Here is a 27,251-nt window from a genome sequence, read left to right on the forward strand (position 1 = left end):
TATCCCATAAGATCTTCCCTATGTCCTGATATGGAAAAATGTCCACAAGTGAAAAAAAAAACAAACACAAAGAAGTGTGTATAGAATAATGTATAGAATGATATATGTGCATATATACATACACATATATACACATATTTTTCAATCAGACCCCTCAAACCTAACATGTCCAAAACAGAGCCCACAACCTTTTTTCTTCCAAGTCTACTCCTCTCTCTGTTTCCCTGTCTCTATTAAGGCAACTCAATCCTTCCTGACGCTTACGACAAAAATTTTATAGGCATGATTCTCTCATTTGGCACATGTAACTCATCAGGAAGTCCAACTGGCTCTATTTGCAAAATTTATCCAGAATCTGACCACTTCTCACCACTCAACTGCTACTTCCCAAGTCCAAGCCACCCTCATCTCTGGACTATTTCATGGCCATCACCTCTTAATCTCTGCTTCCACTCTTCTCCTTTGCACTCTGTTCTCATTACAATAGCCAGATAACCAGATGCTTTTAAATTTCAAGTCATAGCATATCAAAAGTCTGCTCACAAACTCTTCAAAGTCTCCTTATGCCACTAGAGTAAAAGCCAGACTCAGAATTCTTTCAGATGTTTACAATGCCCTTACACAATCTAGCACCTCTTATCTAACCCCAGCCCTTACTCCTGCTTCTCCAGCCATACTGGTCTTTTTGTTATTTCTAGAACATGCTACTCACACACCTATCTCAGGGCCTTTGCACTGGCTATTCCCTCATCTGAAATTCTCTTCCCCCAGTATCTGCGTGCTCCCATCCTCACTTCTTTAAAATCATCTTTCAAATGTTACCTGTTAGTAAAGCCTGGCAGCCTTGATATTAAGTCCCCTTCATCCTGCTCTATGTTTTCTCTGTAATTCCTAACACCTCCTAACATGTAATCTATTTCTGTATTTTTTTGTATTGTTTGCCATCTGTCTTCTCTCGCTAGAATGTAACCACAATGAAGGTGAGAATTTTGTTGGTTTTGTTCACTGATATCTCCCCAACAACTGGAACAATGTTTAGTACTTAAGGGGAAAGTGGGTGATGGGCATTGAGGAGGGCACCTGTTGGGATGAGCACTGGGTGTTGTATGGAAACAAATTTGACAATAAATTTCATATTAAAATAAATAAATAAATAAATAAATAAATAAATAAATAAATAGACACACAAGAAGTAAAAAAAATAGTCATTATTGTTAAGTGTTGTTGAACATTTTATATATTTTATTTATGAATATATGATATGTTATTGAATATATCATAAATTGATGCATAAGCATGTTGTATATTTGTAGGAAAAGATCAGCAAGAACTTATACTAAACTGTCAATAGTTGCCATGATAGAGATGGAAAGATTAGAGCTTTTGATTTTATTTTTACTTAAAAATTTCCCAAGGGTTTGTATTGTTTTTGTAATCAGGCAAAATTATAAAGATATTTTAAAATTTTAGACCCTTTATATCTGATGTGAAATTATATTTTGCCAGGCTATTGTGAGCCCTCTAAAAACTATACACTATTACTCAAAACTAGAATTGAAATAATGTAAGATCTAAGTAAATTAACTTGTCTTACTGTATCTTTGGGGAATTTAGATGGATTATTTTCTATTGCCCTGGTCAGCATGGAGTGTTGCTTGGATTTTATCCTAAGATACTCGTTTGAGACTGTGCCAACGGCATGTACATAAAGTGCGTTTTCAGATGACCTGCTGTTGTATCAGGTGGCTTCTTAGAGCGCATACTCTATTTACAAATACCCTGAAACAGTTATTCTGGTCTTGCTTTTAGCTGGCATTGTGCTTATGAATTCATCCTCCAATAATTAGTTGCACTCTAGTGCATTATCTGCAAAGCTTTCTGCCCTTCTTTTCATACTAGATTCAAAAGAATACCCTAAAACAAATACACTAATGCACAACAAGCCGTTATTTAGTCATTATAAGATATAATATTCTATTGCTTAATTTAGTATTTCCTCCCATTTGTATTGTTATGGGGAGAATTTTCAGAGCCATTACGTGCAAAGTTTGTCCTCTGCCTGCAGCAGGAATGAACAATTGGACCCAACATTTGAATAGAAAAGGTTTGGCACAGGGGAGATGGCAGAAGATAACTACAATGTAGGACACGCCTTCTGCATGGATGATTTGGTGACAAATGTATTTGTTACAAATTTAAGAGCAGTAAGAAACCCATCAGCACCCAGATCTCCTCTACCATGGTGGCTGATGCCCAGTTACACAGTTATATCTAAGGTGTCATGGCCCTAAGTCCGTCACGCTTCAATCCCATGAGTTTTCCCACATGAGGTTCTTTCTCTGTTTTGTTTTGTTGTTTTCTTTTTCTTATCAAAGCCTGTTGAAGACAACTCAATAGTTCTTGCCCTCGTCATGTAGCACTTAAGGATAATGGGACTCTGGGCTCTAAGATCCTTTGACTTAAAGCATTAAAGCCCATTTTGCCTGTCAGATCTTCATAGCAAAGCACAATCTGAAATGCTGAGTGCTAGCCCAGGAGGACAGTTCATTGTCTATTCTCTATAACGCCTCATGGTCTATCAGCTCTGCTGCTCCTGACAAAGGGAAATGTGCAAAATTGAAACCATTAAGAGATAGAGCTCTGTGCACCTGCTGAAATGCATTTGCTACCAATAATCTCTCAAGTGCTGATACTCAGTGTAAGCCAGTTTGAGATCCTTTCCCAGGAGTAGGGTTTGCTAGGGAAGATTGGTTGGTGGGATATAAGAATTCCAGATGACCAGGAAGGCAAAAAGGTCAGGAGGATTACTAAGACTTGAATTAAGGTATAGAATGGGGTAGCTTTGCTGAATGAAGACCAGTATAGGGGTCCCATGGTTGTAAGAGTACAACAGACTTTGCTACATAGGTGATGAAGACAATGCCTCAGTTCTAAGCCCAAAGGTCAGTTATTTCTTTAGGAGTACTTTTGTCAGAAATTTAAGGAATCATTTGTAGGTATGTTCTAGAAGCCATTAGGACTGATCCTATGTGTAGGTAAGGTAGACAAAAAGAAACTGCCTCTCTACTTAGTTTCGGGAAAATGAAGGGACTGACTTCAGAACGTCTCCCTCAGCTTGTCCTAATACCAGAATTTCTTACTGGTAGATTGACATTTGAGGGATAAAGTATTGCTTTAGATTATAGCTTAAATTGTACATATCCTTATAGGGAAAGGAAACATTTTGAATATTAAAGAATAGTGTTACATTATCACCGATTCATTTAACATTTCCTTTGACCACCTTTGAGAGGCTGGAAAATGTAACAAGTGTGTTTTGATGGCTCTGAGTAGATCCATCAACTGGAAAAACCAAATCAGGACACAGACTAGACAAAATTTTTAGGTATACAGATATTTAATTGGAAAGAAGTAGGCACTACCAGATAGTATGTTTATTTTAATTGTAACCTTCTAGAAAGGCTGCTTAGTCTCATATGGTCTAACAATTAGGACTCTAATGATGTGAGTTTTAAACTGAGAATGATGGAGTGGGGACCTTGTAGAATAGTGGGGTGGATATTTGGGGGCAGGTATTCCTCTCAGTAATATTTACATTTGTAAGACACCTTACAAATTTTGAAACCGTTTCATGCTCATATTCTTATAAAACAACTTGGAAAATAAGAAAAAGCACAAAGGAAAAAAGATGAGAATCAGCTACCATACCAAAATCTGGAGATAGCCAATGTTGACATTTTGGTTTGCACAAGATCAATATTGATGACAAAATTGAGACAGAGAGTTCTAGTGCCTTGGTCAGGGTTGAGAGGGCAGTAAATATTTCTGAGCGCCATTGACTGATATGATCTGGAGACCTGGGATTCTGTGATGAACAGAGATGATTCTTTCCTTCATACTTTCTTATTCCTCTTCATCCTTGTTTGGTATTCATTCTTCAGACATTTTGTGCTCTTCTCCTGCAGTCCCTGCAGGGGATGATATGTGCTCCCAGCCCTTGCCATTTCATATGGTTATACAATCAACCTGGATTAGTTGAACTTTCTAGAAACAACAGCATTGCTACAGATAGACAAGTGGGGGGATTGCCCTAATGATCTTCAATTTGGAAAGTTCACCCTCATCATACTCTGCCATTCCCCTCCCTCTCTCCCATCTTGCTGGGCTCTTCAAGCATGCTGATCATTACTGCTCTCTCTTCCTTATTTTCATAGCCAATTAGTCCCAGCCTCACTTCCTTCCCTCAGCCACAGTGAGAACGATTTAAAGACATTCTCAGGGCACCTGAATGGCTCAGTCAGTTGAGCATCTGACTTTGGCTCAGGTCATGATTTCACAGTTTGTGAGTTCAAGCCCCGCATTGGGCTCGCTGCTGTCCACACAGAGCTCACTTCTGATCCTTGTCTCCCTCTCTCTCTCTCTCTGCTCCTCCCCTACATACACTCTCTCTCTCACACAAAAATAAACCTTTAAAAAAAAAAAAAAGACATTTTCAACATCCTCTGTTGCCTCTCCTCTCCTGTTGTGCTCAGCCCATGTAAGCCTCTAGTGTTGGATCAATGCAGCTCTGCACTCTCAGTGTGGCCTCCCTCTCCTTCAGAACTAACCACTTGACTTCTGATCCTCATCCCATCCCTTCTTGCCCTGACTATATTTGCCTTCAGTTATCCTTCTGTGCTACTAAATCCAAGAGCCCATTTTCGGTGCTTATCCTGTTTGACTATTCTGCAAAATTTGACACTATTGTTCCACTCTAGTTCTATTTAGAAAATAACTTGTTCCCTTATGGGAAAGTAATTCATTATCCAAAATTTAGAAAACACAAGTAGTAATTTATTTATTTACTTATTTGTTTATTTAATGTTTTTAATGTTTATTTATTTGAGAGACAGAGAAACAGAGCACAAGCAGGAGAGGGACAGAGAGAGAGGGAGACACAGAATCTGAAGGAGGCTGCAGGCTCTGAGCTGTCAGCACAGAACCCGATGTGGGGCTCGAACCCACGAACCGTGAGACCATGACCTGAGCTGAAGTCAGACGCTTAACCGAGTAAGCCACCCAGGCACCCGCAAACAGTAATTTAAAAACTCCCAAAGACAGGGGCGCCTGGGTGGCTCAGTCAATTAAGTGTCCGACTCTTGGTTTCAGCTCAGGTCATGATCTCGCAGCTTTGTAGGTTTGAGCCCCACATCGGGCTCTGTGCTGCCAGCACAGAGCCTGCTTGGGATTCTCTCTCTCCCTCTCCACAGCCCCTCCCCCACTCGTGCTGACTCTGTCTCTCTCAAAATAAATAAATAAACTTAAAAAATTAAAAAAAAAACCCGAAAGAATACTTTCACAGTGTATACATATATCAAATCATCATGATGTACACGTTAAGCATGTTATAAATTTGTCAGTTCTACCTCAGTAAAGCTGGGGCAGGGGGAAGATCAGTAGTTGCCAGATCTGAACATGGATGGAGGAATGAACAGGTGGAGCACAAAGGATTTGAGAGGCACTGAAACTACTCTGTATGATACTCTAATGGTGGATACATTATGACCCCGTTGTCAAAACCCATAGAATGTACAGCATCACAAGTGAACCTAATGTAAACTGTGGACTTGGGATGATAATGATGTATCAGTGTGGTTTCATCAGTAGTAACAAAAGTACTACTCTGGTGAGTGATGTTGGTCCTGAGAGATGTTGAGGTGCATGTGTGGGGGCAAGAGATGTATGGGAACTCTCTGTACTTGCATTCATTTTGCTGTGAACTTGAAACTGTTCTAAAAAGTAAAGATTATTTTTAAAGTAAAGAAACAAAAACTCCCATAGGCAAACAATTCAGAGAGGACTACTTTGGTTATAATTTTTCCAGGATTTTCCAATGTATATAGTAAGTGTTTGTACACCCACAGATACCCACACTCTTGTCACTTAATATGTTAAAATTTTCCACATTAACAAATATTCTTCTATAGCATGATTTAAATTAGATGGATAATATTCCACTGTGTAGATGTGCTATGGTTTACTCAACCTACTCCCTCTAGTTGAGTATTCAGGTTATTTCTAATATATCACTATCATTGGTAATTATATGATTTATATGTTTATATGTAAACTTTTGTATATAGCTATGATAATTACCATAGAATAAATTTCTAGACCTAGGAATTGGTCAAGGGTATTTATACATTTTGGACTCTGGATACACATCAGTAAATCTATTTCCAGAAAGGTTGTAGCAATGTATTCACAGGTTAGAAATGCTACAAAGCATGGAGGTTAAGAGTATGAGCTTTGGAGTTCTTTTTCCTCCCTGTCACTGACCCTGTGTTCATGTTTCTGCCCGAAATATCATGTCCCAGTTTTCAGCCCTTTTGTGTCTTCCTTGAACAAGTTCTTCCCTGGTGATTTTACTCAATCAATTAGAACCAGAGGCTGATGACATCAGGATGAGTCCCTAACCGCCCTCTCCCCTGCCATCTCAATTATAACTTGAACTCAGGATCATCTCACTCAAACTTCCTGTATTCCCCACATCAAGGGACTCCAGCCACTCTTACTCAAACCAGAGACTTCCATGCTATCCTCAGGAGGGATGGGAGAACACATACTCTCAGCTCCCCAGAATAAAAACTTCTTTTGGGGAACTACAATAATTTTTGGTAAACAGAATTCTTGCTTATTTCACTGGCAAACAGCCTAGGGTTTGTTTTTCTCGCCACCAGCCTCTCAAGCCGTCTCTGTCCTGGTTTCTTTCACTCACTGCATGTTCCTTGTCTTCTTGCACCATGACCTCTCTCCTCAGCTGCTTCAGATCTCCTAGGAAGGGTTAGAGTGGGGCCATGGTCGTCCCAGAGCTGGCAGAGCAATCGTGCCTCCTTCTCAGCACCGGTTCAGGACACCTGACAGTTGTGTGTCCGCCAGCAAAACAGACCCACACATTCCAGTGCTGCTCTGGCCAGTCCAAGTCTGTAGCTTATACCTCCTAGACCTGGAAAATCGACTTCAATCTCCTCCTGCTCACTAGCATGGCTGTAATTCAGACTGTTAGCCTCAGGGAGAGGAGGAAAACCACTTTGTTTCTTTTGGAGGGTAACTTTGATGGATGTGTTTGTTATTGTCTGATTTCCTTTGAACCAGTCTCTCCAGTTTCAAGGCAGATATCAGAGTCTTATCTGAAAGGGAGGATGTTAACAGTACCTACATGTAAGGTTGTTTTAATAAGTAAATGAGATAATGCCGAATAGGGTGCCGAATAGGGTGCCGGACATGAAGCAAACACCCAGTAAATGTTAGCTCATCATCGTCACTGTCATCCCTGTCACTGAAGACTCACTGGTAAGGATCTAAAGCTGCTCTTGATTTCTCTAAACAGAGTCAGTTGCTGGTTTTTCTATAGTGTTGCGAACATTCGTTAGTTGGACACTTATTTTATCTTAACTATTTCTGTCTTCACTCTACATTGTGAGTTCCTCAAGCAACTGTTTAACTTCATTTTTATATCCTCAACTTCATTTTTATATCCACACCAGCAATGTATCTGGTGCATAGGAGGTGGTAGATAAATAGATACTTGAAGAATCTTGACTCTTAGCTCACACTATTCTCGAGAATCATTTCCAGTTTGATTGCAGATCTAAATGTGAAAGTTAAAACTATAAAGATTCTAGGAAAAGAATAGGAGAATATCTTCATGGTCCAGGAGCAGAGGAAGATTTCTTGAACAAAACAAAACAAAACAAAAAAAGTACTTTAAAAAAAGAAACTTGCATATTGGTATCAAGAATAGAAGACATCTGGAAGATTATTTTCTCAGAGGAAAACCAAAACAATCCAAACATAAAATTTAGGTGTGTAAATTAACTTCCAATTTCAAATGTTTTAAATGTGTAGCTCTTAAGTGCTACAATGTTTTAAAATATTACAGTACCTTTTTACCCCAATAGTCATGATCTAAAACCTTGATATCTTATTGTTTTTCCTATAGTACTGGGATGGCAGGATGACCTTTCTCAATAGAACTCAAGGTCATATGAACTCACCAATGCTCTGTCAGTTTTTAGTAGCTCTTATCTAACAGTTCAGATGTGGACCATCAGTTTTAATATTACATGGAGCTTTTACTGAATGATGTTTGTTGATCCTGGTTACTATACCTTCATATTTTAAATATGTCATCCGACAGCCTTCTAGAGGAAAGAAGATCTCTGAACCTCTACATTTATTGTATATTTTTGCAACTTCAATTTTTTGTATATTATTTTATACATAGTAAATTAGTGATGTTAAAAATATAGAGTATTAAAACTAATTATACATATGGCAGCATTATAGGCTCAAAACACTTTTACTAACAGATGTGCCCATTGACCACTGGTTTAATTAAAATGCTTTATACTCAGGGCAGAAACAGTTGCCAGAATTTTTGTCTGGTAGTATGATCATGATCAAGAGTTTTACACCCAGTTCTCTGTGGCTGCAGGGATTGGGGGAGGTGGTGTTGACATGGGGTCATTTGGTTGATTCATATTTGGTAGGGACTTGATCCCCTTAGGATGTTCATAGTGATGTTTTAAATTAAGAGACAGGTGAGTATATGCATTAAAAAATAGATTATAATGTATCTTTTTAAAAGTGATCTTAAAATGTCTATTATAAAGAGTGGTAAGCTGTAAGTCAGAAATGGGTAAATGTTGCTTAATTTTAATTAACTATTTTCTTATATCCTAGGCTGACCAGATATCTGGGTTTCACATAAGATCTGTTCTCTGTGTCCCTATTTGGAATAGCAACCACCAAATAATTGGTAAGACATTACCTAAGTAGTTCAAACTTCTTTTATAAAGACAAATTTACATTAAAATACACCTTATCTTTTTTACCTGCTCGCCCCTTTTACACTTGATCTTACTGAAAAGACCAAGAATTGATACCTGCTCCCCTCTTTTATGTCCAGGACTCGTCAGCCTATGTTTCATTCTTTTGTTTAATCTCATAAGTGCAGACTCCTGGTGAATCAACATTAATCCGAACAATGAACAAATATTTATTCTTTTAACCAAGGAACAATAATTTTGAAGTTGGAGGAGATCTCAGAAATCAACTAATAGGACTTTCTTATCTTACCTTGTAGAAATTGAAGTGGGGGTATCATGCAAAGGCCAGAATAAAATCACAGAGGGAGTTGGTAGCAGGGTAGAGATTAAAAGTCAGGGCTCCTAACTCCTATACAGACTTTCCATTACATCTTTATGTTTACATCTATGCTTTTACACACAGAGTATGTGCAAAGGAAAAAGAACATGTATTTTTTTTTTAATTTTTTAATGTTTATTTATTTTTGAGAGAGAGACAGAATGCAAGCAGGGGAGGGTCAGAGAGAGAGGAAGACACAGAATCTAAAGCAGGCTCCAGAATCTGAGCTGTCAACACAGAGCCTGACCCAGGGCTCGAACTCATCTATGGCGAGATCATGACCTGAGCCGAAGTCAAATGTTCAACTGACAGGGCCACCCAGGCACCCCCAAAACATGTATTGTTAGACATATACTGAGCATGCATCTTTCTGTTTGGATGATTCTAAAATAGGCTGGGGGCGCCTGGGTGGCTCAGTCGGTTAAGCGGCCGACTTCAGCTCAGGTCACGATCTCGAGGTCTGTGAGTTCGAGCGCTGTCTCGGGCTCTGGGCTGATGGCTCAGAGCCTGGAGCCTGCTTCCGATTCTGTGTCTCCCTCTCTCTCTGCCCCTCCCCCGTTCATGCTCTGTCTCTCTCTGTCTCAAAAAAAATAAATAAAGGTTAAAAAAAAATTTTTTTTTTTTTAAATAAAATAGGCTGTACTTGACCCAGAATATGGAACTGTGGTCCAAAGGAGCTTCTAAGTTTTCTCTACCTCCTGTTCTTCTTTCCCTCCCCTCAAAACCTCAGTCAGGAAAGTATCAAACCTAAGGAAGAAGTCAGTGGTTAGAGAAGTCATAAAGAGTGAAGGAATTAGTTAAAATTATTGAAACACAATTAAAACATGATTTTTTTCCTAGGGGACTAGGTACTAGTGCATCTATTTGCCTCTCTTCGCTTCCCCCTGACATTGCCTGTTAAACTGAAAGGCACTGCTGCTTATCAAGAACTTAGTATTCTGTCAATATTGTCAAGACTTAAGCCATAACAGAATTTTTTCATCCATTTGCTTAATTTATAGAAAAATATTGGTATATTAATGAACACAGAATATTCTAAGATTAGTGTCCAGTGGCAACCTCAAATCTAATCCTAGCTTTTCATTCCTTTCTTTTTAACTTTTATTTTTATTTTTTATTTATTTTGAGGAGGGGTGGCAAGTGGGGAAGGGACAGAAAGAGTGGGAGAGAGAGAATCCCAGGCAGGCTCTGAGCTGACAGCACAGAGCCCAACTCGGGGCTCGAACTCACGAACAAGGAGAGATCATGATCTGAGCCAAAATCGAGAGTCAGACACTTAACCACTAAGCCACCCAGTTGCCCCATAGCTTTCATTCGTAACAGTAAACATCTGTTATGCTTTCAAAACTAAGACTGCAGTTTGCCTACTACATGCTAAAAGATTTGTGTTTCATTACATATGTCTTCTAGCATATGATGACTTACCTCCCTAGTGAGAAGTTAGGTATTTTAAAAAACACAACCATGCTTTAGAATTATAGCTATTTTTTTGTTTGTACTAAATGGGGACACAGGGGAATGTTTTTCAAGATTGTTCAGTTTTTCTGGTTAGAGCTGTATGTTTTGAGACATCTGGCACAGTGCTGGAAATGAACTTTGGAAAGAGGAAGTGTACATAAATTAAGTTTGTTAGAACTGTATGTACCCCATTGGTAACAGAAGCAGAACTAACCTTGCTTTGAAGATTGACGGTGTCCTAATTCCCAACTTCTTTAATGTTCACTTTAAAACATTCCAACATTATCTCATTTATTTTTTTCTTTAAAGTTTATTTATTTATTTTAAGAGAGAGAGAAAGCACGAGTCAAGAGTGACAGAGAGAGAGGGAGAGAATCCCAAGCAGGTTCCACGCTGTCAGCAGGGAACCTGATGAGGGGCCTGAACCCACGAACCGTGAGATCATGACCTGAGCTGAAGTCAGATGCTTCATTGACTGAGCCCACCCAGGCGCCCCCAAACATTATCTCATTTAATCTTCCTAACCCTCTGAGATAGTTAACGTTTTAATTCCCACTTTACAGATGAGGAATTTTAGTGCTAAAAAAGTTAGGTAACTTGTTTAAGGTAACAGCTGTGGTGGAGTTGAAATGTGAGCTGAGACAGTGTGACACCAGAGCCCATGTTCTTAATCACTATGCCACACTGCCTCACTCAAGCACTGTGTTCCAGGGGATTGAAAAAATAAAAAAAATTATATATATACATGCACACACATGTGTATTTACACAGTTAAGCTCAATTACGTATCTAATTGCATGTATGTGTATGTCCATGTGTATATATATGTCCGATAGATCAGAGTGATTGTGCACAGTCATCTCGAAAAACATTTTCAAGGATTCAGACTGATGCCTGGTAGAGCTTTAGGCTTCACTGTGAGCCAGTTTGGATATCACAACCTTGAAGATCGACTGCATTGCTGTGTACCTCAGATCCCCTCTCCTAAAGACAGCAGGCACTAGGGAGACCAGAGATTAAACTGAGTGTCTGAAGTTACCTAGGGGAGGTATGGAGTCAGCCGGGGCTTATTATATTGTGGTAACACAGTGAGCAGTGCTGAAACTGACCACATAAACCAAACTCTTCCCACAGGAGTGGCTCAGGTGTTAAATAGACTTGATGGGAAAGCTTTTGATGACGCAGATCAACGACTTTTTGAGGTAAGAAAATAAATTTGTGAACCAAAGGTTATAGCTGAGTCACCTATAGTCTCCTAGTAGCAGCTTGCCAAAATTTGTCAAGCGTTTATGGATAGTCGTGAGACCTTGAGCCAGCTCTGCCGGCTGTATGGCCATCACCTTCCTTGGGTTTTCAAGCTTCCATTTATTCCCATCTGCCCTCTACCTGGAAAGGTTGGCCTGGAACAGGCTTCCTTATAAACTTTGCACCAACAAATAACCAACATGAAACCCCCACGATTATTTTTCTCTAGCCAAGAACATCTCACAGCTTCTTTACTAACTGGTTCTAAATCTACCTTCCTTCCTTTTCACATTTACCTCATGGGTATTGTCACTTGGTTTCCTCATCAAAATATTTTATACCCTAGCCACTAAAAAGAGGTTGCTTTAGTTAAATGGAATGGAATTACTAAAATCAGTCCACGATCTAAATGAATTAAGAACACATTTGGTAAGACTGTAAGTATGTTTTTAAATTTACAAAGTCATTTTTTCCACAATGACATGAAATTAACAATTTTTTCTCATGTGCAATGTGAGCTATAAAGCTGTTACATGACAATAGTAATTAAGAATTTTAATGTGCATATTTCCCCAAGGCCTACCTCTGTGTACAATAAAATTATATTTTCAGACCCATTTCTGATGAGTGCCTGCTTTCATATTAGATTATGCCAGTGAGTTATTGCAGTTTTTAATTAGTGGGCTTTCTCTTTCCTAGGCTTTTGTCATCTTCTGTGGCCTTGGCATCAACAACACAATTATGTACGATCAAGTGAAGAAGTCCTGGGCCAAACAGTCTGTGGCTCTTGATGTAAGTCAGTATTTATGTCCAAATCACATGCTAAAAAGCCCTAATTTTATGAGAGAAAAAAAGCCCTTATTATGGGCCTTAATTTCTCAATTTTTAATTACCTATTCATTGGGCTTTAATTATTCTAGAGTCATGGGTTTGGCTCTGATGAAAGCCAGACCCACTCTTAACAATGCTCATATGCTCACAATTTTGCATGCAATTTTAGGGAGTGCACAGATTCCTTGAAGGCCATCCATATACGTTGTACAGTTAGATACAGATTTTATGTGTTAGGTTTATTAAAAGGGATGATCCAAAAAATAGTCAGGATGTTAAATGCGTTATGAACTTATTTTGAATATGTATAGATAGTCTGGAAATGCACAACTTCTCATACCACAGAAGAAAACTTCACTACAAAGACATGTGACCCAGGTGGGGACAGGCTACTCCGGGCATTATCTAGCTCCCCCACTACACATGTGTACATCCCACCAAGAGCTCCAACCTGTTTCCCAGGCCTGACCTGCATCTCCTCTCAGACTAGGTTCTAAGACTATAGTGCTCTCCCCTGAATCTCCTTGTTTTGACCCAAGACCTATTGTCCCAACTTCTGGTCTATAGCCATTATCAAAGATTCTTTTTTCTATCTGTGAAATACTTCTTAACTAGGGCAGATAAAATATCAATGATATGTGACATTATCTAGAACATGATAATATAATACATGTACAGTCTTCAAAGTATTCTGTGTAACAAGTGAGATATTGGTAGAAAGATAAAACCGAGGGAGAGGATAAGTAAGCAACACAGTGGTACCTGAAGTACTCTGATTTAAGACTAAAAGACCTAAAATCAGTTATTTACCGATATACTTTTCTACCCTTAATTAGACCATGAACCTTGGAAGCACAGGGATTTTATCTTTTTTATAATCTTATTCCCTAGTGCCTAGCAGGGCACTTAGCACAGAGAATGCTGTTATTAAATGGTTTGGGGATGGATGGAGGAAGGGAGGAAGAGACAGAAAGAGGAAAGAAAGGATGGAAGAAAGAGATTCCCCTGCCCAACGAAAAGGATTTTTTTTTTTGGCTCTCCCTCGGAGTCCTGCTTTGTTTATATGTAATATCTTTACAACAAGGAATAAAAATAATACATCCAGGATGAATTAATAAGTAAATGAACTGTGGATATGCAATGAATAAGAATCACTAATAGACCATTAGGTCTATGTGCAGAAGTATTTTCACATCCTGACTCCGTCACCTACCTCAAGTGTGAGAATTAAATGAGATAATATAAGAGAAGATTTTAATACTCCATCAACAAAATTACAGTAAGGACAATAATTGCTATATTATTACTTGCAGTAATGTGTTTATTACTGAGAAATCACCATAGATTGTGAGAAAGAACAAAGGACAGGGATTTGGAACAGCAAATGTTGTCATGACTCCACCATCTTCAAATTTTGACCTCCACAGGGTTGCCTCACTCAGCTTTTGTTTCTTTAAAAACTTTAGTTTCTGCATCTGTAAAAAAGGACACACTATACACTAGTCCCACACAAACTCTACTTCATGTTGTCGTGTTGGACTTCACACATACAGAGCATCTCATATATACCCACATACGCACTCCTCGCCCACCTCCTGGTGGGTCTCCATCCTGTTGGGAAGGGGGTGGAATCAGTGGGCTGAAGCAGGAATTGCCATTCACCAAGGAGAGGCCACTCTCTGACTGGCACCACCGCTAGTCATCGACCTAGAAAATTCTAATACAGCCACGGTGTCCTCACCCATGAATTGCTCGTTTGGGTTCATAGACCACTCTGTTACCTTCTGCCCTGACATACAAAAATTATTACTGACACTCCCAAATTTCCAGCCCAAGTATTGTGGTAGTCTCACCCTTTCAGAAGTTGCTTGTATGTGTGGACTTACATGTTCTGTGTGCTTTCCCGATCAGAATTCTGGTGTTGCCATCTTTGTTTCCTCCCTCCCTGCTCCACTCAACCCCTACCCCACCAGATACCACATTCCCATCTCTAATGATCGGGTGGCATCCACCCCACTCTCTCATCCAGGAATGCATATGCAAGAATATCTGGAAGGATTTCTTATCTCAGGGCTTTACAAAGACAAAAAATGTTTTGTTGAGAACTACTAAACCCAAACTCAGGAGTGAGATCTTCTTATACTATAGTATACATTAGCTTCTGAATGATTATATATTTTTAAAATTTATGTATTTATAAATATTATAGATGCATGTGAATAATATAATTTAAGGTGCATATTTCTATTAAAAGTATGTATTTATAACCAGCCTATTCCAATAAAGGATTTAAGCTACTTGATAGGAATGTAAATGATCCAACAAATGTTTTAAGGTAAAGTAATGATGATGATGATGATGATAATAACAACAGCAACAATAACAGAGGAGAGAGAGAGAGAGAGAGAGAGAGAGAGAGAGAGAGAGAACACACTAACCAGAGGGGACAGAACCACACACAGTGCTATCCTTATATCATCTCCTCCTTCTCCCTAAGAACGTGGGGTGACCTTCCCCTTTTTTTCCATTGTGGCTAAGGGAAGATTCCTCACTTGGATCTGGGCAGGCTCCTCTTCCACTCGTGTTGTCTCATTTTTACTTACTCTCTTCAGGTTGTTTTCTGCTTGATCTTGCATAAGATCTTTGTCTAAGTGTAGCTTTACCATCCCCATAATCTTTTTGCAGTGTGTTTTTTTCAGCTGGCAACAAGAGTGAAGGGAAGTAATCCATCCCACAGCCCCCAGTGACAATAACCACCCCAGAAGGCTTTCCCTCCCCAGAAAGCGAGCACACATATTTCATGGCCTGGAGAGGTAATGTGAATACATTTTTTTCCTGTGTGTTCAGGAGACTCTTGAGAGATAGCACAGCATTCTCTTATCTTTTAAGAACCCTTTCTCTCAGGCATTTTTAATAAAAATACTACCTTGGTGCATTCTCTGGAAGTATTTCCCCTGTTCTCTGGGAAGTTTACGTCTTACGGATGCTTGCCGAAGTGTCCAGGGTTCACAGGAAGTGCACTTCTAAGGCACACCTTGCTGTGTATCAGTATCCCCTGCAGGAGGCTGCTGGCTTTATCTGAGCGAGAGGCAATGCGAGGAAAAGATTTAGAGCCTTGTCTTTTACATTAGTCTGATCAGTCTAGTTAGGACTGAATCTGTGTTCAGTAGCTGTGGATCTTAGGGAAGCTACTTAACTTCGCAATCTCAGTTGTTGCACGTGTTAGATGGGTTTGGTAAGAAAGGTGTTTTAACAGAGTGATAAAACAGTTGCAGGAAAAGTATTTAGAGAGTGTTTAGTTACAGTTAGCACTTAATAAAAGCTGGCTGTTCTATTAACCAGAGCGCTTGCTGCCCTTAATCTGCACTGAGTTCTGAATGCTCTGCCCAAGAATTGCTTATAAAACTGTTCTGATTGAGGGGCTGGGGAGGAGGTGTAATTTTTTGCCCCTTTTATGGGGAAGATCGTTTCCTGCTTAAAGTTTGAGCTGAAGACAGATCCCCAGTTTCCCAGATCCTGGGCACATCCTGTGTTCCACCACTGAGCATCCCAACAGTATTGGAGCTATAGCTGCTGGGCTGCAGTGAGCCGCTGCTCGCCATTGCCCCCTACTCCTTGCCCCTACTGCTTGCCTCTGCTTCCCACTGCCCTATATGTTTCTATAGAAAAGACCAGGCACTGTAAATACAGAATTTCCCATGTTAAAAATAGCTATGCAGGTCTTCAAAAGCTGTACATCCCCAAGGGCAAAGCCTCCCCAGAAGATCTCCCATGCTATGGGGTCTCTTCCCCGTTGCCACATACTGGCAACTTAAGCTCATTTTAACCTAATCCACAAATGGTGAAAAATAAAAATATAAACATATGATATGCTTTCTACTTTTTTGGGCTTTAAAAAATGAAGTGACTAATACATTGTCTGGATTTTGTTTAACAATTGAATTATAAAGCACTATTATTTTGATTATTGCTTTTCTTAAGTTCTTATAATTTAGTTATGTAATTCTATTTAAAAGTCTGTTTCCTAAATATATAAAACTAATACTCGATGACTCTTAGAGAGCTGAGATGCTCTTAAAGCTGAATAATGGAACAAAGAGGGGAATTTACTATCATTTTTCATAACTTTAATTGTTTTATCCTGATTTCCATTCTGTCTGAGTGCCAAGAGCTTCACGGGAAGTATACTAATTTATGTTCACATTTTCTGAGTGTAAGAATCCCATGATAAAAGAGGGAAACTTCACCTGAAATTCCAGAATACAGAGCAAATACAACATGAATGGAAATCAGAATATTACTTCTTCATTTTGCACACCAAGAATTGTCCTTTGGGGTGTCTTTCATAGATATTGCAAATGAAGCCTTGCTGGATACTGATGAGAAATTTTCCGGAAAATATAAGTCAGTGTATTAAGGGACACCTAATACCCCTCTATGACCAGATGAGGAAAGGGACGAGGGTCAGACAGAGGGTGTAGAAAGGGCATATGTAGTCAGAAGTCAAGCCCCATTTACTCTACCTCCCCAAAGCCTCTCCCATCCATTTCCTCCTTTCCAATAGCCATAGCAGCCATCCCACTTAAGGGCTTCCTTACCTCTTGACAGAACAATCGTAATACCCACCTGTCTGTTCTTTCTAAAACGTATTTCAGATTGCATCACTCACCCACTCACGGATCCTAAATTATTCCCCCATTATCTATCAGAGTACCAACTTCCTGGCCCTCGGGGCCCTTTGAAATTTCATATCAAACTATCTTCCTGCCCCCAGCTCTCATTTCTCTTTTCAGAGCATTCTGTGCTACTTACAAACTCACCTACATCGTAGTCTACGGATCAGCCACCTGCTTCTCTGCCATCTGATCTCTAACACCTTCCCTGCTTCAGTTATTCTCTGTTCCAATTATGCTGCCTCCCCTCAAAGTTGTTCTGTCATTCAAAGCTCACCTTAAATGTAATCTTTTCTATAAATCTTCTAATCCCATGCTTACTTGCTCCTGACTTCATCCTATGTTATCGTTAATTGTGACTTTGTATGTTTTCCTCTGCTAGAACATGCTATCTATTCTCTGCTATCTATTCTTTATTCCTTTCAGTGGTTTACCTATAAAACCAAAAGTATATTGAATAAGTGAATCCTTACAGCCACAAATAATGTTTCTGGGCTGCCGTGTCAGCTTTCCAAAAGGGAAAAGCTTAGGCTGTGATGGAAAAGGTGGCAGTCACCTTATTGGCAGTCTTGCTGACCACAGACTTGCATAGCACACCTCTGTATTCCCTTTCTCCTTTATAGGTCATGAGGACCAATCTTTTCTGTTTACTTATTTTAGGGGGGATCTCTTCCAAGGTATCATCTCCCCTCAGGTATTCCTTTTGATGATGATTAAGGAGCCAACCTGGCTTCCTGAAGATAAGGAAAAAAGAGAGAAGTGAAAGACATGATTCTACCGTGCGTAATCTCCTAAGCTCCAAGGGGAAAATTTTCTCTAACTGGGTGATTGACACAGCTAGACTCAGGATGCCAACAGAATGTCACTCCATTATTTTTCATCCCTCTTCCTTTAGACCTACTCTCTGGAATCAAACTTCCCTACTCTTGGATGAACTCTCTGGTACGTTACATGGCTCTTGTGACACACTCAGGTGTTAAATAGCCTCCGAGCTCCTCTCTTTCCCTGAGATTAGAAGCTATGATCAGGAGAAGGTCATAGTGAGCTTCCTTGCTCTTCTTCACTTTACCTCCTCCCCAAGACAGGTGTAGAGAGCAAGATGGAAGTAGGATAAAGAGCAAACTCATACTCTAACCTGGTTTCAAGGCCTTCTGTGTCAAGCACCAACATTTTTTTAATTGTGAGTTGCTTTCATAAATGCTTCAGAGAATTCTGGAGCCTAGAAATCTCCCGTTGTCAGTCCCTGATGTGGGTTTACCTCTCCTGACTGACAGGTTATAATTGTCTCTCGGGCCCTGGCTTCTGGTGGCCCACATTTTTCTCTTTTATTTATTGTGGTCAAATAAACGCAACATAAAATTTACCATTTTTAAGTGTACAGTTCAGTGGCACTAAATAACATTCACAATGTTGAACAATCATCACCACCACCCATCTCTGGAACGGTTTCATCTTCCCAAACGAAAACTCTGTGCCCATGAGACACTAACTCCTCATTCCCCTCTCTAGCCCTTGGCAGCCACTATTCCACTTTATGGCTATGAACTTGACTCCTCTACATACCTCATGTAAGTGGAATCAGTATCATGTAAGGACAGTATTTGTCCTTTTGTGACTGACTTATTTCACTTACCATAATGTCTTCAAGGGTCATTCATGTTGTAGTTTGTGTCAGAATTTCCTTATTTTTTTTAGGACTGAATAATATTCCACTGTAAGAATATACCATATTTTGTTCATCCACTCATTGCTTCCTGATCTGAGTCTTTTTAAGCCTGTGCATCTTTCACAGATCCATTTGGCCCCTGGACAGCCACATGTGTTGGACCTTTAGGTTGCACGAAGCAGCCCTCTCTTCCTGCCCACTAACCTTTAGAATTTTTTTTTTCAATATATGAAATTTATTGTCAAATTGGTTTCCATACAACACCCAGTGCTCATCCCAAAAGGTGCCCTCCTCAATACCCATCACCCACCCTCCCCTCCCTCCCACCCCCCATCAACTCTCAGTTTGTTCTCAGTTTTTAAAGAGTCTCTTATGCTTTGGCTCTCTCCCACTCTAACCTCTTTTTTTTTTTCCTTCCCCCCCCCCCCACCGCTGATGGGTTTCTGTTAAGTTTCTCAGGATCCACATAAGAGTGAAAACATATGGTATCTGTCTTTCTCTGTATGGCTTATTTCACTTAGCATCACACTCTCCAGTTCCATCCATGTTGCTACAAAAGGCCATATTTCATTCTTTCTCATTGCCACGTAGTATTCCATTGTGTATATAAACCACAATTTCTTTATCCATTCATCAGTTGATGGACATTTAGGCTCTTTCCATAATTTGGCTATTGTTGAGAGTGCTGCTATAAACATTGGGGTACAAGTGCCCCTATGCATCAGTACTCCTGTATCCCTTGGGTAAATTCCTAGCAGTGCTATTGCTGGGTCATAGGGTAGGTCTATTTTTAATTTTCTGAGGAACCTCCACACTGCTTTCCAGAGCGGCTGCACCAATTTGCATTCCCACCAACAGTGCAAGAGGGTTCCCGTTTCTCCACATCCTCGCCAGCATCTATAGTCTCCTGATTTGTTCATTTTGGCCACTCTGACTGGTGTGAGGTGATATCTGAGTGTGGTTTTGATTTGTATTTCCCTGATAAGGAGCGACGCTGAACATCTTTTCATGTGCCTGTTGGCCATCTGGATGTCTTCTTTAGAGAAGTGTCTATTCATGTTTTCTGCCCATTTCTTCACTGGGTTATTTGTTTTTCGGGTGTGGAGTTTGGTGAGCTCTTTATAGATTTTGGATACTAGCCCTTTGTCCGATATGTCATTTGCAAATATCTTTTCCCATTCCGTTGGTTGCCTTTTCGTTTTGTTGGTTGTTTCCTTTGCTGTGCAGAAGCTTTTTATCTTCATAAGGTCCCAGTAGTTCATTTTTGCTTTTAATTCCCTTGCCTTTGGGGATGTGTCAAGTAAGAGATTGCTACGGCTGAGGTCAGAGAGGTCTTTTCCTGCTTTCTCCTCTAGGGTTTTGATGGTTTCCTGTCTCACATTCAGGTCCTTTATCCATTTTGAGTTTATTTTTGTGAATGGTGTGAGAAAGTGGTCTAGTTTCAACCTTCTGCATGTTGCTGTCCAGTTCTCCCAGCACCATTTGTTAAAGAGACTGTCTTTTTTCCATTGGATGTTCTTTCCTGCTTTGTCAAAGATTAGTTGGCCATACATTTGTGGGTCTAGTTCTGGGGTTTCTAGTCTATTCCATTGGTCTATGTGTCTGTTTTTGTGCCAATACCATGCTGTCTTGATGATTACAGCTTTGTAGTAGAGGCTAAAGTCTGGGATTGTGATGCCTCCTGCTTTGGTCTTCTTCTTCAAACTTACTTTGGCTATTCGGGGCCTTTTGTGGTTCCATATGAATTTTAGGATTGCTTGTTCTAGTTTCGAGAAGAATGCTGGCGCAAGTTTGAGTGGGATTGCATTGAATGTGTAGATAGCTTTGGGTAGTATTGACATTTTGACAATATTTATTCTTCCAATCCATGAGCAGGGAATGTCTTTCCATTTCTTTATATCTTCTTCAATTACCTTCATAAGCTTTCTATAGTTTTTAGCATACAGATCTTTTACATCTTTGGTTAGATTTATTCCTAGGTATTTTATGCTTCTTGGTGCAATTGTGAATGGGATCAGTTTCTTTATTTGTCTTTCTGTTGCTTCATTGTTAGTGTATAAGAGTGCAACTGATTTCTGTACATTGATTTTTTATCCTGCAACTTTGCTGAATTCATGTATCAGTTCTAGCAGACTTTGGTGGAGTCTATCGGATTTTCCATGTATAATATCATGTCATCTGCAAAAAGCGAAAGCTTGACTTCATCTTTGCCAATTTTGATGCCTTTGATTTCCTTTTGTTGTCTGATTGCTGATGCTAGAACTTCCAACACTATGTTAAACAACAGCGGTGAGAGTGGGCATCCCTGTCGTTTTCCTGATCTCAGGGAAAAAGCTCTCAGTGTTTCCCCATTGAGGATGATGTTAGCTGTGGGCTTTTCATAAATGGCTTTTATGATGTTTAAGTATGTTCCTTCTATCCCAACTTTCTCAAGAGTTTTTATTAAGAAAGAGTGCTGGATTTTGTCAAAGGCCTTTTCTGCATCGATTGACAGGATCATATGGTTCTTATCTTTTCTTTTATGAATGTGATGTATCACGTTGATTGATTTGCGAATGTTGAACCAGCCCTGCATCCCAGGAATGAATCCCACTTGATCATGGTGAATAATTCTTTTTATATGCTGTTGAATTCGATTTGCTAGTATCTTATTGAGAATTTTTGCATCCATATTCATCAGGGATATTGGCCTGTAGTTCTCTTTTTTTACTGGGTCTCTGTCTGGTTTAGGAATCAAAGTAATACTGGCTTCATAGAATGAGTCTAGAAGTTTTCCTTCCCTTTCTATTTCTTGGAATAGCTTGAGAAGGATAGGTATTATCTCTGCTTTAAACGTCTGGTAGAACTCCCCTGGGAAGCCATCTGGTCCTGGACTCCTATTTGTTGGGAGATTTTTGATAACCAATTCAATTTCTTCGCTGGTTATGGGTCTGTTCAAGCTTTCTATTTCCTCCTGATTGAGTTTTGGAAGCGTGTGGGTGTTCAGGAATTTGTCCATTTCTTCCAGGTTGTCCAATTTGTTGGCATATAATTTTTCATAGTATTCCCTGATAATTGTTTGTATCTCTGAGGGATTGGTTGTAATAATTCCATTTTCATTCATGATTTTATCTATTTGGGTCATCTCCCTTTTCTTTTTGAGAAGCCTGGCTAGAGGCTTGTCAATTTTGTTTATTTTTTCAAAAAACCAACTCTTGGTTTCGTTGATCTGCTCTACAGTTTTTTTAGATTCTATATTGTTTATTTCTGCTCTGATCTTTATGATTTCTCTTCTTCTGCTGGGTTTAGGCTGCCTTTGCTGTTCTGCTTCTATTTCCTTTAGGTGTGCTGTTAGATTTTGTATTTGGGATTTTTCTTGTTTCTTGAGATAGGCCTGGATTGCAATGTATTTTCCTCTCAGGACTGCCTTCGCTGCATCCCAAAGCGTTTGGATTATTGTATTTTCATTTTCGTTTGTTTCCATATATTTTTTAATTTCTTCTCTAATTGCCTGGTTGACCCACTCATTCGTTAGTAGGGTGTTCTTTAACCTCCATGCTTTTGGAGGTTTTCCAGACTTTTTCCTGTGGTTGATTTCAAGCTTCATAGCATTGTGGTCTGAAGGTCTGAAAGTATGCATGGTATAATTTCAATTCTTGTATAGTTATGAAGGGCTGTTTTGTGACCCAGTATATGATCTATCTTGGAGAATGTTCCATGTGCACTCGAGAAGAAAGTATATTCTGTTGCTTTGGGATGCAGAGTTCTAAATATATCTGTCAAGTCCATCTGATCCAATGTATCATTCAGGGCCCGTGTTTCTTTATTGACTGTGTGTCTAGATGATCTATCCATTTCTGTAAGTGGGGTGTTAAAGTCCCCTGCAATGACCACATTCTTATCAATAAGGTTGCTTATGTTTATGAGTAATTGTTTTATATATCTGGGGGCTCCGGTATTCAGCGCATAGACATTTATAATTGTTAGCTCTTCCTGATGGATAGACCCTGTAATTATTATATAATGCCCTTCTTCATCTCTTGTTACAGCCTTTAATTTAAAGTCTAGTTTTTCTGATATAAGTATGGCTACTCCAGCTTTCTTTTGTCTTCCAGGAGCATGATAAATAGTTCTCCATCCCCTCACTCTCAATCTAAGGGTGTCCTCAGGTCTAAAATGAGTCTCTTGTAGACAGCAAATAGATGGGTCTTGTTTTTTTATCCATTCTGATACCCTATGTCTTTTGGTTGGCGCATTTAATCCATTTACATTCAGTGTTATTATAGAAAGATACGGGTTTAGAGTCATTGTGATGTCTGTATGTTTTATGCTTGTAGTGATGTCTCTGGTACTTTGTCTCACAGGATCCCCCTTAGGATCTCTTGTAGGGCTGGTTTAGTGGTGACAAATTCCTTCAGTTTTTGTTTGTTTGGGAAGACCTTTATCTCTCCTTCTATTCTAAATGACAGACTTGGTGGATAAAGGATTCTCGGCTGCATATTTTTTCTGTTTAGCACACTGAAGATATCGTGCCAAGCCTTTCTGGCCTGCCAAGTTTCAAAGGAGAGATCAGTCACGAGTCTTATAGGTCTCCCTTTATATGTGAGGGCACGTTTATCCCTTGCTGCTTTCAGAATTTTCTCTTTATCCTTGTATTTTGCCAGTTTCACTATGATATGTCGTGCAGAAGATCGATTCAAGTTACGTCTGAAGGGAGTTCTCTGTGCCTCTTGGATTTCAATGCCTTTTTCCTTCCCCAGTTCAGGGAAGTTCTCAGCTATAATTTCTTCAAGTACCCCTTCAGCACCTTTCCCTCTCTCTTCCTCCTCTGGGATACCAATTATGCGTATATTATTTCTTTTTAGTGTATCACTTAGTTCTCTAATTTTTCCCTCATACTCCTGGATTTTTTTATCTCTCTTTCTCTCAGCTTCCTCTTTTTCCATAACTTTATCTTCTAGTTCACCTATTCTCTCCTCTGCCTCTTCAATCCGAGCTGTCGTCGTTTCCATTTTGTTTTGCATTTCGTTTAAAGCGCTTTTCAGCTCCTCGTGACTGTTCCTTAGTCCCTTGATCTCTGTGGCAAGAGAGTCTCTGCTGTCCTGTATACTGTTTTCAAGCCCAGCGATTAATTTTATGACTATTATTCTAAATTAACTTTCTGTTATATTATTTAAATCCTTTTTGATCAGTTCATTAGCTGTTGTTATTTCCTGGAGATTCTTCTGAGGGGAATTCTTCCGTTTGGTCATTTTGGATAGTCCCTGGAGTGGTGAGGACCTGCAGGGCACTTCCCCTGTGCTGTGGTGTATAACTGGAGTTGGTGGGTGGGGCCGCAGTCCGACCTGATGTCTGCCCCCAGCCCACCGCTGGGGCCACAGTCAGACCGGTGTGTGCCTTCTCTTCCCCTCTCCTAGGGGCGGGATTCACTGTGGGGTGGCGTGGCCCGTCTGGGCTACTTGCACACTGCCAGGCTTGTGGTGCTGGGGATCTGGCGTATTAGCTGGGGTGGGTAGGCAAGGTGCACGGGGGCAGGAGGGGCAGGCTTAGCTTGCTTCTCCTTAGGTGATCCGTTTCAGGAGGGGCCCTGTGGCAGCGGGAGGGAGTCAGATCCGCTGCTGGAGGTTTGGCTCCACAGAAGCACAGAGTTGGGTGTTTGCGCGGAGCGAGCAAGTTCCCTGGCAGGAACTGGTTCCCTTTGGGATTTTGGCTGGGGATGGGCGAGGGAGATGGCGCTGGCGAGCGCCTTTGTTCCCCACCAAACTGAGCTCTGTCATCCGGGGGCTCAGAAACTCTCCCTCCCTTTGTCCTCCAGCCTTCCCGCTTTCTGAGCAGAGCTGTTGACTTATGACCTCCCAGACGCTAAGTCGCACTTGCTGTCGGAACACACTCTGTCCGGCCCCTCCGCTTTTGCCAGCCAGACTCGGGGGCTCTGCTTGGCCGGCAGGCCACCCCTCCGCCCCGGCTCCCTCCCGCCAGTCCGTGGAGCGCGCACCGCCTCGCCGCCCTTCCTACCCTCTTCCGTGGGCCTCTCGTCTGCGCTTGGCTCTGGAGACTCCGTTCTGCTAATCCTCTGGCGGTTTTCTGGGCTATTTAGGCAGGTATAGGTGGAATCTAAGTGATCAGCAGGACGCGCGGTGAACCCAGCGTCCTCCTACGCCGCCATCTTCCTTTTCTTCTAACCTTTAGAATTTTTAGGCATGAATCAGTAACTGGTCCCACACCACACTCTGGGAAAGACATATTAAGTTCTATAAGTGGTTCTCTGGAAAGAACCCTCAAAAAACTCTAATTTTTAATATTGTGTTCTCTCCTGATTATCTCCCTTGTCTCACACAATGCAGAGATGGGCAACAAAGCACCTTAGCTTGAAGGTAGCAGAACTAGCTTGGGACATCTTCTTTCCAAGTCCTGTATTGTTAGCCTAGATGGTCTAGCCTCTCCTTTTAGAATGCAGTATCTGTTGTTCTCAACTATAAAGTCAGACAGAAAGAGTCCCATTTAAACGTGCTGTTATTGGGGCACCTAGGTGGCTCAATCAGTTAAGCATCTGACTCTCGATTTAAGCTCAGGTCATGATCTCATGGTTCGTGAGATCAAGTCCCATGGGATTCTCTCTCTCTGCCCCTCCCTGACTTGTGCTCTCCCTCTCAAATGAATAAACATTTTTTAAACAAATAATTAAAAAGTAAACATGCTGTTATATACCAAAATGGCTTTCCAGACCAAGTTACTGTCAGAACGTGATCCAGTGATTGTCCAAATGATAAATGTCTACCCTTGGAAAATCCTTGTTTATTTGCAGGTTCAATGGATATAGGTTATCAATTACAAGACCAAATTCAAAACATCAGCAGAAGTGGAATTGTTCCCGTTTGTAAATTCTTCTTTACTGAAAATACGTTGCATTATGTAAACACTTCTTTTGAAGAAAGGAGAAAGAGGAAACCCAAATGAACTACTTCCCTCAAATGGTTATGTGGTTATTAGTTCCCCATTGTAGCCACTACTACACTTTAAGTAACTTTAAAAACAAACAACACTTTGGAAGCTGTTCTCTGTGAGAATTCTGGGCTCCTACTGAGCTAGTTTATAAATTACGATCAAATAATTGTGGCTGTCAAAAGGGGCTTAAGAGAACAATCATGCCAACTTTCTTGAACTTCTTCTTCTTTGGATGTGTAGCACAGTAAAGACCAATTAAGTGGCTAGTGTGTGCTTCCACTTTTCCACTTGCTACTTTTGGTAGCAGACTTTTATTCCAGCTAATTCTTGGTTCTTCTGTGTACCTACAAAAGTTTAGACTTAACATATCTAGCAATTACAATCTCCATTAAAAAACAAATATATGTTATTAACAGAATACTGATATGATGTTTTCATATATCGTGGTTTATCTTTAACTTCTCTCCATGGCTTTTCACATCCAGACACTTACCAGTCCCAGTCAGTTTTGTTCTTGCTGTGCCTCTGTGTTCATGGTTCAGGTCTTTATTTCCTCTTCTCTGGTTTAATTCTGCACACCCAAGCTGAGGATCCTGGCTCTGGTTTCTTCTTTCCTGACCCATGGTACACTCAACATACAGATTTATTTTCCTAAAATGCAATACTGATCGTATCTGTGCTCTGAAACCATCAGTGGCTCCCCACTGCCTGCAAATTAGAGCTTTCAAAATTTTCCACTATTGACAGCAATCTTTTTGCTTCAGCTCTCACTTCCATCTTCTAGAAAAAAGTCTGTTATTTTGTGTTTCTCAAAAATATCCCAAGACTCCCACTCTGGGTATTTTCTCCATTTGCTTAAAGTACCTTCTAACAAACATCAAATTTCATCTTTTCCATATATGTTTCCTGATCTGCCCCCAACAGATGTGATGGTTCCTTCCTTTTAATCTCTACAAAAGGTTATTTTGCATAAAATCGCTGTTGTGTTAGTTGATCTTCAAGTATAAATATTTTTTTTTTTTTTTTAACGTTTATTTATTTTTGAGACAGAGAGAGACAGAGCATGAACGGGGGAGGGTCAGAGAGAGAGAGACACAGAATCTGAAACAGGCTCCAGGCTCTGAGCTGTCAGCACAGAGCCCGACGCGGGGCTCGAACCCACGGACCGCGAGATCATGACCCGAGCGGAAGTCGGCCACCTAACCGACTGAGCCACCCAGGCGCCCCTCAAGTATAAATATTTTACAAAGACTAGTAAAAACATG

General features: G+C 40.2%; 1 protein-coding gene across 3 annotated transcripts in view; it reads left to right on the plus strand.

The window, feature by feature from the left end:
• The window catches only part of PDE11A (phosphodiesterase 11A), a 413,214-nt gene that overhangs the window by 232,166 nt on the left and 153,797 nt on the right, over window positions 1-27,251 (plus strand). For all 3 annotated transcript variants that reach the window (XM_060621932.3, XM_060621931.3, XM_060621933.3), the window contains exons 7-9: window positions 8,725-8,800; window positions 11,782-11,849; window positions 12,592-12,684. In XM_060621932.3, the coding sequence (XP_060477915.1) occupies window positions 8,725-8,800; window positions 11,782-11,849; window positions 12,592-12,684 (237 nt within the window). The remainder of the gene's footprint in view (window positions 1-8,724; window positions 8,801-11,781; window positions 11,850-12,591; window positions 12,685-27,251) is intronic.

The sequence above is a fragment of the Panthera onca genome, chromosome C1 (genome assembly GCF_046562875.1).
Source record: "Panthera onca isolate mPanOnc1 chromosome C1, mPanOnc1 haplotype 2, whole genome shotgun sequence".
NCBI classification, from domain to species: domain Eukaryota; kingdom Metazoa; phylum Chordata; class Mammalia; order Carnivora; family Felidae; genus Panthera; species Panthera onca.